Below are 10,000 nucleotides of genomic sequence, written 5' to 3'. Positions count from 1 at the left end.
AGCCAAAGATGGGTGCTAAGAGCTGAGAGGAGGTGAAGCGGAAGGGGAGGGGGCGTGGAGGGGAAGAGGGTGTAGCAGCATCGACAAAGGCTTCACGGGAGCTGTCCATGACAGCGCTGCTTTGTACGTCTATGTCCTGTGTCGCTCACTCTCCCTCCCTTCATGTCATTCATATAATGATGATGACGATGATGCGTGCGTTGTAGTCGTTGCCATTTCCGGCCACCATCAAACGTCTTCACGCCAGCAACTCGGCCAACACCGACGCCATGAAAGCCGCCCTCGAGGACGTGCGTGCTGTGTTATGTGTGTATTGTGTGTGTGTGTGTGTCGTGTGTGTCGTGTGTGTCGTGTGTGTGTGTGTGTGTGTTGTGTACTGTGTTGTGTTTTTGTGTGTGTATTGTTGTGTGTTTTGTGTATTGTGTGTGTGTGTGTTGTGTGCTTGTTGTTCCTGATTTGGAGTACCTGCATCCCTCAACTTCTCACGGATTACACAACACGTACTGCACATGCACACCCACACACACACACACACACACACACACACATCAATCAGGAGGCGCGCGTGCTGTCGGGATTGAGACACAAGCACGTGCTCTCTGTCGGCGGCATCTCCGCCATTGGGGACGAGCAGTGTCTCCTCTCCGAACCCATCATCGGGTACGCATTGCATTGCACGTCATCATGACAACATACAGGTGCACCTGCACAAAAGTCCTCACACACACACACACACACACACACACACACACACACACACACACACACCCATCCACACCCATCCACACACACACACACACACACTCACACACACACTCACACACACGCAGGAACTTGAAGGAACGACTGCTGCACAAACCGCAGCACACGACGTGGCTCATCACCGCCGCATTCGAGCTTGCATCTGGCCTCTCCTACCTGCACAGGTAAACAGCACTTACAACCATCACACGTCCATGTTTCTTCCCGCGCTCGTGCACGCACTCTGTGCCTGAACACTGTCATTGAACCACAATCACTTCCGCCACAAACAACCTCAACCCCCCACCCACCAACATCACCACCACCATCATCACCACCACCACCACCATCACCTCATGAACGCCCTTACCCCCTTCCCCGCCCTCTCCCCCTCTCGGCCTGACAGGAGCGGCATCCAGCACTGGGACGTGAGCACGCGGAACGTCTTCCTTGCCGCCAACCACATGTGTCGCATCGGTAACATGTGCCTGCGTGACCACACTGTGCACCACGCCGATGCTGGGTACTACACCCCAGCATGGAACCCCAGCGCCAAGGAGTTGCGGTGGTGGGCGCCAGAGGAACGCGACACGACCACCACGGCCACTGTAGTCCACCAATATCATCGTGACTGCGATGGCGGCGATTGCAGCCTGGCTGTTGATCTCTGGTGCTTTGGGTTCTGCCTGTACGAACTCTTCTCCGCAGGTAACGATGAAAATATGATGTCTTTGTTGTGGTTGTTGTTGTTGTTGTTGTTGTTGTTGTTGTGGCCTGGGTGCATTGTGGGGTGTTTTCTTGTTTCTTTCTTGTGAAGCAAACGAGCAATGAAGTTCAGCCTACCGTCGCAGACGCCAGAGCACACTGTCATACGCGTCACTCGCGCGTCACTCACGCGTCACTCACGCCATTGTTCACGTCACTTCATCACCATGACCGCCACCAACAGGTGCTGTCCCCTTTGTCGAGTCCACGTGGACCGATGCAGACGTGTACACGCAGACGATGCGTGAAATCCAACAGGGCGCCGTCCTGCCCCAGGTGACGCCACCGGCTGCTCGGTGTATGTGTGTGTGTGAGAGCGTGTGAGAGAGAGTGTGTGTGTGCGTGTGAGTGTTTGTGAGTGTGTGAGTGTGTGAGTGTGCGAGTGTGTGTGCATGTAGGTGTGCTTGTCTGTCCATCTCTGTGTCAGCTGCGTTGTTCTGATTGTCGGGTTGTTTTGACGTCTGGCTTGCTGTACGCACTTTGAATGACTCCGCTCACTGTACAATCGGGTTGTCTCTCCCCTTCTTGTTTCTCCTCTGTCCACGCAGCCGAGCATGTGCCCCAACACCATCTACCAGCTGATGCTTGCATGCTGGAGCCTTGATCCAGCCCACCGACCAAAGGCAAACGTATGCGGCCGTGGGTGTGAATGTCGCGTTCATGCGTCTCGTGAGTGTGCCGACGCATATGTGTGCATGTGTGTGTGTGTGTGGATGCGTGTGGTTGCTTGCGTGCGTGTGTTTGAGCTACCATCCTCACACACACACACACACACACACACACACACACACAAACAAACACACACAAACAAACACACACACAGGAGCTGGTGCGTCTGATGGAGGACGTGGATGATCCGGCGGAGAAGATCCAATCGCTGCAGGAAGAAAACTCCGCTCTCCGCGAACAGGTGTGACCATTTCCAAATGTGTGTGTGTGTGGGGGGGGGGCGGAAGGAGAAGGAGGGGCAGTGTGCGTGTGTGTGCATGCAGTGGATGAGTTGTGTGTGTGTGTGAGTGTGTGTGTGAAGTACTTGGTGTGAAGGTGTCTGTGCACTGCGTGCATTCGCAACGAAACACCTTCACACATTCCGTCATCCCATTCACGTCACGCCAACAGCTGCAGTCGCTGCGCCTGACACAGCCGCTGATGTTCACGGAAAGCACGACAGAGGAGACCGACATCACTCGTGACGATGCAGACGCGGATGATGCAAGTGCAACAGATGACGAGAATGAAGACAGTTTCCAGACCAAGCCGCCGCGCTGCCTCGCCACTTCAACAACGGGCAGCAGTGCAGCATTGGTTGGCCGTTCAAAGCCGACACTGGCGTCCTTCCGTCGACGCTCCAGCATCCTCTCCCTGCCTGAGAATACCATCACCAGCAACGTGCGTTTGCTGCTGTCTCGTGTACCTGGGTGTCATACCATGCTTTGGGGATTACACTCATGTATTGCACTATTAGCACACACACACACACCCACACACTCTCTTGTGTGTGTGTGTGCGTGGGTGCGTGTAAGTGTGTGTTTGTGTGCATGTGTACGTGTGCGTTCCAACCACATTGTGCGTGTACGTTCTGTCCTTCCTTGGTTCGCCACCTGACCATCTTGACCCCATCACCGCATGCTCATCTTGAGAACAGGGACTGCAGGCTGTGGTGCACGCGCTCGACTCCCAGGTCAAGAACATGGTGAGCGTCGCTGACACTGAATTTGTCGCATCATCCATGTTTGCATCATGCCTGATGGTGCTGCAGCAAACCTGTGTTGGTCCTGGCACTCAGCACACATGGCACACACACACACACACATACACACACATACACACACATACACCACACCACACACACTCGACATACACGACACACGACACACAATTCACTGCACCACCACCATCACCACCACGCATGACAGGTGTTTGAGTTTGAAGGGGAGAAGTTTGGGTTCGGGGACTACTCGACTACAGACATGGTGCCAATCGCTATGGACACGCCGCGCGACACGGAGACAGACGCCGTTTATCTCGCCGGTGGCGATGACAACGACGATGTGGTGGTGGACGGCGACGTGGAAGAACCAGCACAGCGGGCCGACAACACGGCCACCACGACGGCCACCACCGCCGATCACACGGCCATCACCGCCAACAGCAGCGCCAACAGCAGCGCCAACAGCAGCGCCAGTGGTGCCGGCAACATGGAAGAGGAAGCCAAGCAGGAGGAGGCCAGTGGCACCAAGGGCAGCGCTGTGAGCGATGCCAGCAAACCGACAGCACAGGGTGACGAAGACGATGGCGACATCATGGACAATGAACACACGTCACCGCTGCAGCTTCTCCTCATCCCGTCTCCACCACAGGTGCAGGTGTGTGCGCATGTGTGCGCATGTGTGTATGTGAACTGATATCACGACTGGTGGTCATCATGCATTGTCACATTGAGCAATAAAAATTCCTTCATGTTGTTGTCGTCTCTGCTTGTCCCCTCCCAAATATTAGTCGCTGATTGAGCTCATCAACCTCACATCTATAATTACGTGCCATTGCTCGTTCACTTGTGGTGATCAGACGGACGCCAGCGGGAATGCAACACTGGCAACTGAGCCCACCAACACCAGTGAAGACGACACAGCAGCAACAGCGACAACAGCGACAATAGCGACAACAATGTCTGCACCTGCACGCATCCCCTCCGCTCCAAACCAAGTTGACGCAGGCGCACGTGGTGAAGAGTCCACAGAGTCTGAAGAATCCTCAGCAGAGGAGACACTCGCGTTGCTCAACACGTGGGGCGAGACGGGCGAGACTGTGGACATGCTTGAGGACAAGCATGCCGTGCTTGCAAGCAAGCTCCACCGCTCGTGGGAGCGCCGTGAAGCACAGCGCCACCGCGAGTTTCTGGAGGCCGTGTATGTGTATGAGGACCAGATTGTTGTGAACATGATGCGTGTGGAGGCGCGTCTGCTCGCCGTTCAGCTGCAGCCGTTCCAGGCAGAGCTGGAGGTGCGACAGGGGAGGAGGAGGGAGATAGTTGTGTGTGTGTGTATGTGTGTGCGCGTGTGTTTTGGGGTTCCCGTTTGCATGTATGTGTGTGTGTGTGCACATGTGTGTATGGGCGCATGTGTCTGCGAGCGTGCCTGTTTCATGTTTGAACTGCACACTTTTCGTGTCAGTTGTGTTCCTCACCTTCGTCACCTCCATCATCACCATCATCACCATCATCACGACCACTGTCCCCCTCCCCCCCCCAATGACAGATGGCCGATGAGGCGCTACACAGCGCTGCCCGTGATCTGCACCGCCACGGCGACGACGCAGCAGCGACACAGCTGACCGAAGACGTCCTCACGTGGGAGCAGACCCGTTCAGAGGATAAGGTGAAGCATCAGCATGGCCTGTCCACGTGTTTGTTGTTTTTGTCTGTTAGCAATTGTTGTGGGTGCCCGCAAGCATGTTGGTTATCATGTAACACGGCTCTGCCTTCGTGTGTCTCACTTCTGTCTCAGTTGTGTTTTGAATTTCAAGTGCTGGCATCTGTGAGGCGCCAATGTGTGTCGCTCTCTGTCTCCATGACCATCCGCCTTGTATCACACATGCTCCTGACTGCCACCGCGCTTCTCACGTGCGTGCTCACATTCTTCCCTCGCCAGGTTGCTGTTGTGGACGTGAAGCTGGCGCGCATCTCTGCCCTGCGCCACGTGTTTGAGGAGATGAAGGCTGTCACATACGCCGATTGCATGTTTTACCCAGAGGGAACACAGGTCAGTCACATGCCCCACACCATGCACGGCGCACGTCGATTATGCGGCTGGGACACCAAGTTGTATTGTTGCTGCCATTCACACTGCCAGTTAGCTAATTGGCCAGTCCATCACCCACTTGCCTCGAGCTCACTTAGCCTTCAACGATCAACAACCCACGTCATAACAAACACATTGTGCCATGTTCCCACCACGCTCCACAGAGCCGTGCGTTGGCCGAGCAGCGTTCTCGGGCTGTTGATCAGACCATCGACAATCTCGACAAACGCGAGCGCCATCTCCTCCTCCGCCGCGCCCGCAGTGTTGAGGCCGCTGCAAAGTCAAAGATCGTAAGCTATTTGCTTTGTGCGTGTGCTTGTGTGTGCGTTGTGTGTGCGTGTGTGTGTTGTGTGTGTGCGTGTGCGTTGTGTGTGGACGCCAGTACTTGTGTGTGTGCGTCGTTGTGACGACTGTGTTGTATGATGTCTTTGACATCTCATCACGCATCACTATATGCGTCCATTCTCAACTTCCACCACTTGTGCAGGCATGCCTGAAGGCCGAGATGCAGAACACGGGCACCAACCAAGAGGTGTGTGCGCTCTGTCGTGAAGTACACACATGCACAGAGAAACAGCACAGCACAGCACAGCACAGACAGACAGACAGACAGACAGACAGACAGACAGACAGACAGACAGACAGACAGACAGACAGACAGATAGACAGACAGACAGACAGACAGACAGACAGACAGACAGATAGACAAACAGACACACGCACACACACGCACACGCACACACACACACACACACGCACACGCACACACACACACACACACACACTAACCACCACTCTTCACTCATGTCCACAGAAGCAGCACATGCTGGCTGTCCTGCACGAGGATCTGCTGCGGGCGAAACAGGAGACGTGCGAGGGGCGGCTCGAGCGCATCCACCACCAAGTCTTCGAGTGCCGCGACCGTATTCAAAGCAAGCCCGTCAACAAGTCCGAACACAAGCAGGTGCGTGGCTTGCCTGACAAATGAAATGACACTCGATTCAATGATACTTGAAACGATGATACTTGCATGCGCCTGCTGTGTGTCCAATAATGGACAGGTGCTCTCAGTCATGCCCGTACGCATGCATCGTCTTCATTATCTTCATCCCTCACATGTCAAAACACAAACACATTCATGTTCATACGTTTGTATTTTCATTGAAATCAGCTGAAACTGATGCTGGAGCAACTGCACAAGAAGGAGCAAGCGTTGACCACCAAGCTGGCGTCATACAACGAGAAGCTGGTGGATGCAGAGGAAACGAGCAACAGCACAGCGCCAAAACCACGCGATGACGCCGAGGCCAGCGCGAACAAGACAGACCAACAGCAGCAACAGCAGCAACAGCAGCAACAGTGCATGCCACTCCACAACGGTCCGCTGCTCGCACAGCACAGGACACTCGGCACCTGTCGCCCACCATCACGCCAGAAGGGCTTAGCACCGCCGCCGCCACCACCACCTCCACCTCCACCGCCACCAGCGGCTGCACCATCATCACCATCAGCAATGACGAAGCAGCAGAAGCGCAAGGAATCGAAGAAGGAGAAGAAGGCGCTGAAGGAAGCGAAGAAGGAGGAGAAACGCAGGGCAAAGGAGGAAAAGGCCGCCATGAAGAAGGAGAGGAAGCGAACAAAGTCCTCCCCAAACAAGAACAAGAAGCAGCAGGAACAGCAAAAAGACCAGGAACAACAGGAAGTGGATGTTCCACAGCAAGAACAGCAGCAGCTTGATGACAGCCCAAGCACACGCACCAGCAAGAAGAGCAAGAAGAGCACCAAGAAGAGCAAGAAGTCCAAGAAAGGTGTCACCTTTGACCTTCCTTCCTCCACTTCATCCAACATTCCACCTCCACCACCGCCCCCTCCACTGCCGCCAACACAGGCGACCGCCTCGGCAACACCATCCCCACCACCCAGCAAGTCAACAACAAAGCCCAACAAGGCTGCCAAGACCACAGCACCCTCTTCTGCACCACCACCACCACCACCGCCACCACCGCCGCCACCGCCACCATCGACAGCTGGTGCCTCGGCTGGGACAATGAAGCTCGCACCAACCAAGCGGCCAACCTCATCTCCATCGCGGCCCACGCACACCCGCAACCTGTCCTCGTCATCCCGACCACAGTCCATCGTCATGGCAGATGCAGGCAGCAACAGCAACAGCAACAGCGGCAGTGCGTTTGGCGGCGGTGATTTGATGGCGGAGTTGTCTGCTGCAACGGCCAAGCGGGCACGGGCGCGGCGTGAGAGCATGTTCCCTCGTCGCAACGAGAATCAGGTGGCAGCTGCACGCGACAACGCCGTTCGCCGCCTCAGCCGCATCACCCCGTCGCGCGTCCAGCGCGCAGCACAGCGCAGGCTCAGCCGTCTGCCCCAACACCGTCGCCAGCGAAGCGGTGCTGGTAACACAGCAACAGCAGCAGCAGCAGGGGCAGCAGCCAACCAGCACCAGCAGCATGAGCAGCAGGGCAACGGCACTACCAAGGGCAGCCTCACTGCCGTTGAGGAGGAAGCCACCACCAGTCAAGTGGAAGATGCAGCCAGGTCAACGGATGCAAGTGGTGATGGCGGTGTGTGGAGAGAGGCAATGCTGTCTGCTGTGCGCGGGTTCCAGCAGAATTCGCTGCGACGTGTGGAGCACCGGCCCTCGATGGCGCGCCAGAAGAAGAAGACTCAGCTCGCACGAGCTCCCTCCGCACTTGGTCAGTTCACGTCACGTCAAGCTGCTGTTGAGTTGTTTGGAAAGGGGGGGGGGGAGAATAGTCTATTTGGGCAAGGGGATGGAGGAGGTGGATTCGCCACAAGCATTGTGTGTTGGTATCGTTGCACTCACACTCACGGCTGTTGTCGCTTTTTTCACATTCCATGTCTGCAGGCGCTGTTGTTGACGACGCTCTGGCTCGAATTCGCGTCCACACAAACTTGGTGAGCACATCTAGATGATGATGATGATGATGATGATGTTGTTGTTGTTTAAGTTGTTTAAGTTGTTTAAGTTGTTGTTGTTGTTGTTGTTGTTGTTGATCTTGGGTGGTTGGGGGCCGCCAGCGACGCGCGTGCTGCTTCAGGTTCTCACAATCGCCGGTGCGTTTACATGTGTGCGTCGTCACAGGAGTCATCTGATGATGACAGCGACGGCTGGTCGGACGACAGCGGCGACGACGAACTGCTCTGATGGCGCGCCATGGCCGACGATGATGGTGATGGTGATGGTGATGGTGAGAGAGGATGAAGATGGTGGAGTGTTGAGGAGGACATTATGCGTGGAGGTTGATGGAAGGTCCACACGACTGGATGCGTGTGCCGTTTTCCGTTTTGAGTGACAGGTGCCCTGGGGATGGTGTTTTCGTTTGGAGCATGCGTGTGTGCGCGCGAATGTGAGACGGGTATTAAGTTGCATCATGATTGTGTTCGTGTGTCTTGCTGCCAGCACAGGCACGCGCGTGCTACTTGGCAGCACTCTGTGCACATGTAGTGTGTGTGTGTGCGTGTGTGTGCGTGTGTGTGAGCGTGTGTGAGGGTGAGGGTGAGTGTGAGAGAGAGAGCGTGTGTGAGTGAGCGTGCGTGTGTGTTCTTTCGTTACCAGAGCATGCCAAGTGGTCGTTTTAAGTTGTGGTGCCGGGTTCGTTTTGTTTGCTCACTGCGGAAGTAAATTCAACCAGTGGCTGTGCATTGAAGCCTCGCTCACGCGCCTAGAGTGAGTGAGTGAGAGTGAGTGAGTGAGTGAGTGAGTGAGTGAGCGAGCGAGTGAGGGAGGGAGGCAAACACTTCCTCCGTGTGACAAAACACGAAACAACACAACCGACCGTGTTCGCGAGGCGTTGGTCTGACGTGATGATGGTGACGCTGTCGTGCGCGTGGTTTCGCTCCGCCGCCACCGCCGCCGCAAACGACAACAGCCGCCCGTGGTCCTTACCGATGGCATGATGATGGTGGTCGTGGTGAGTCGTGTGAGGAGTGGGTTCAAACAAGGGAATGAATGGTGCCAAATGCAAGGTAACAACAACACGACCTGACTGCGGACGCAACTATCATTGCAGGTGCGTCCCACCTCATTGCTGCCATCATTACCGCCGCTGTCGTCGTCGTCGCCGCGAGCGCGTGCTGGCGCATCAGTGTCGCGCCCCTGCACTTCAACAACAGACGAGCCCTCCTCCAGCCACTGCACGTACACAGCAACCCGCAAACACAACCAGGGCACACGTACAGGGGGTGAGACAAAAGGTGCGTGCGTGCGTGCGTGCGTGCGTGTGTGTGTTTGGTGTGCGTGCGTGCGTGCGTGTGTGAGAGTGCGTGTGTGTGAGAGTGAGTGAGTGAGTGAGTGAGTGAGTGTGTGTGTGTGTGTGTGTGTGTGTGTGTGTGTGTGCTCTTATGCCATGCACGAGATCACGCCGCCTGCGTGCGACCTTGCCGAGGAGATGGTTCGCCGTGCGTGCGCCCTTGTTGATGCGCTCCTCTCCGCTCTTCAACGCATCCAGTCCATCAAGCGTCACGACGGGAACAGCAACGATAAACTGCCGCCCAGTCACAAGCTGGCGTGTCGAGTGTGGGTGTGAGTGAGTGAGTGAGTGAGTGAGTGAGTGAGTGAGTGAGTGAGTGAGTGAGTGAGTGAGTGAGTGAGTGAGTGAGTGAGTGAGTGAGTGAGTGAGTGAGTGAGTGAGTGAGTGAGTGAGTGAGTGAGTGAG

At 55.7% G+C, this 10,000-nt stretch overlaps 2 protein-coding genes across 3 annotated transcripts in view; one reads left to right on the top strand and one right to left on the bottom strand.

The window, feature by feature from the left end:
- The window catches only part of PTSG_07220 (TK protein kinase), a 9,648-nt gene extending 832 nt beyond the window's left edge, over positions 1-8,816 (top strand). Inside the window, exons 2-20 of the mRNA XM_004992584.1 lie at positions 207-290; positions 557-660; positions 831-926; positions 1,148-1,449; positions 1,691-1,782; positions 2,055-2,135; positions 2,330-2,416; positions 2,626-2,895; positions 3,152-3,199; positions 3,423-3,866; positions 4,075-4,509; positions 4,764-4,883; positions 5,157-5,267; positions 5,471-5,596; positions 5,794-5,838; positions 6,121-6,270; positions 6,478-8,017; positions 8,191-8,240; positions 8,428-8,816. Coding sequence (XP_004992641.1) covers positions 207-290; positions 557-660; positions 831-926; positions 1,148-1,449; positions 1,691-1,782; positions 2,055-2,135; positions 2,330-2,416; positions 2,626-2,895; positions 3,152-3,199; positions 3,423-3,866; positions 4,075-4,509; positions 4,764-4,883; positions 5,157-5,267; positions 5,471-5,596; positions 5,794-5,838; positions 6,121-6,270; positions 6,478-8,017; positions 8,191-8,240; positions 8,428-8,490 — 4,248 coding nt within the window. The 3' untranslated portion in view covers positions 8,491-8,816. The remainder of the gene's footprint in view (positions 1-206; positions 291-556; positions 661-830; positions 927-1,147; positions 1,450-1,690; positions 1,783-2,054; positions 2,136-2,329; positions 2,417-2,625; positions 2,896-3,151; positions 3,200-3,422; positions 3,867-4,074; positions 4,510-4,763; positions 4,884-5,156; positions 5,268-5,470; positions 5,597-5,793; positions 5,839-6,120; positions 6,271-6,477; positions 8,018-8,190; positions 8,241-8,427) is intronic.
- The window catches only part of PTSG_12557, a gene marked incomplete at its 5' end in the record, with an annotated part of 9,244 nt that continues 5,685 nt past the window's right edge, over positions 6,442-10,000 (bottom strand). The window contains 5 exons of one of the 2 annotated variants that reach the window (XM_004992583.1): positions 6,442-8,776; positions 8,899-9,007; positions 9,122-9,226; positions 9,367-9,477; positions 9,722-9,847. In XM_004992583.1, the coding sequence (XP_004992640.1) occupies positions 8,921-9,007; positions 9,122-9,226; positions 9,367-9,477; positions 9,722-9,847 (429 nt within the window). In that variant the 3' untranslated portion in view covers positions 6,442-8,776; positions 8,899-8,920. The remainder of the gene's footprint in view (positions 8,777-8,898; positions 9,008-9,121; positions 9,227-9,366; positions 9,478-9,721; positions 9,848-10,000) is intronic. The other variant, XM_012637636.1, reaches the window with a different exon arrangement.

The sequence above is a fragment of the Salpingoeca rosetta genome, assembly GCF_000188695.1.
Source record: "Salpingoeca rosetta unplaced genomic scaffold supercont1.16, whole genome shotgun sequence".
Classification (NCBI taxonomy): Eukaryota; class Choanoflagellata; order Craspedida; family Salpingoecidae; genus Salpingoeca; species Salpingoeca rosetta.
This window is presented reverse-complemented; position numbering and strand designations above follow the sequence as displayed.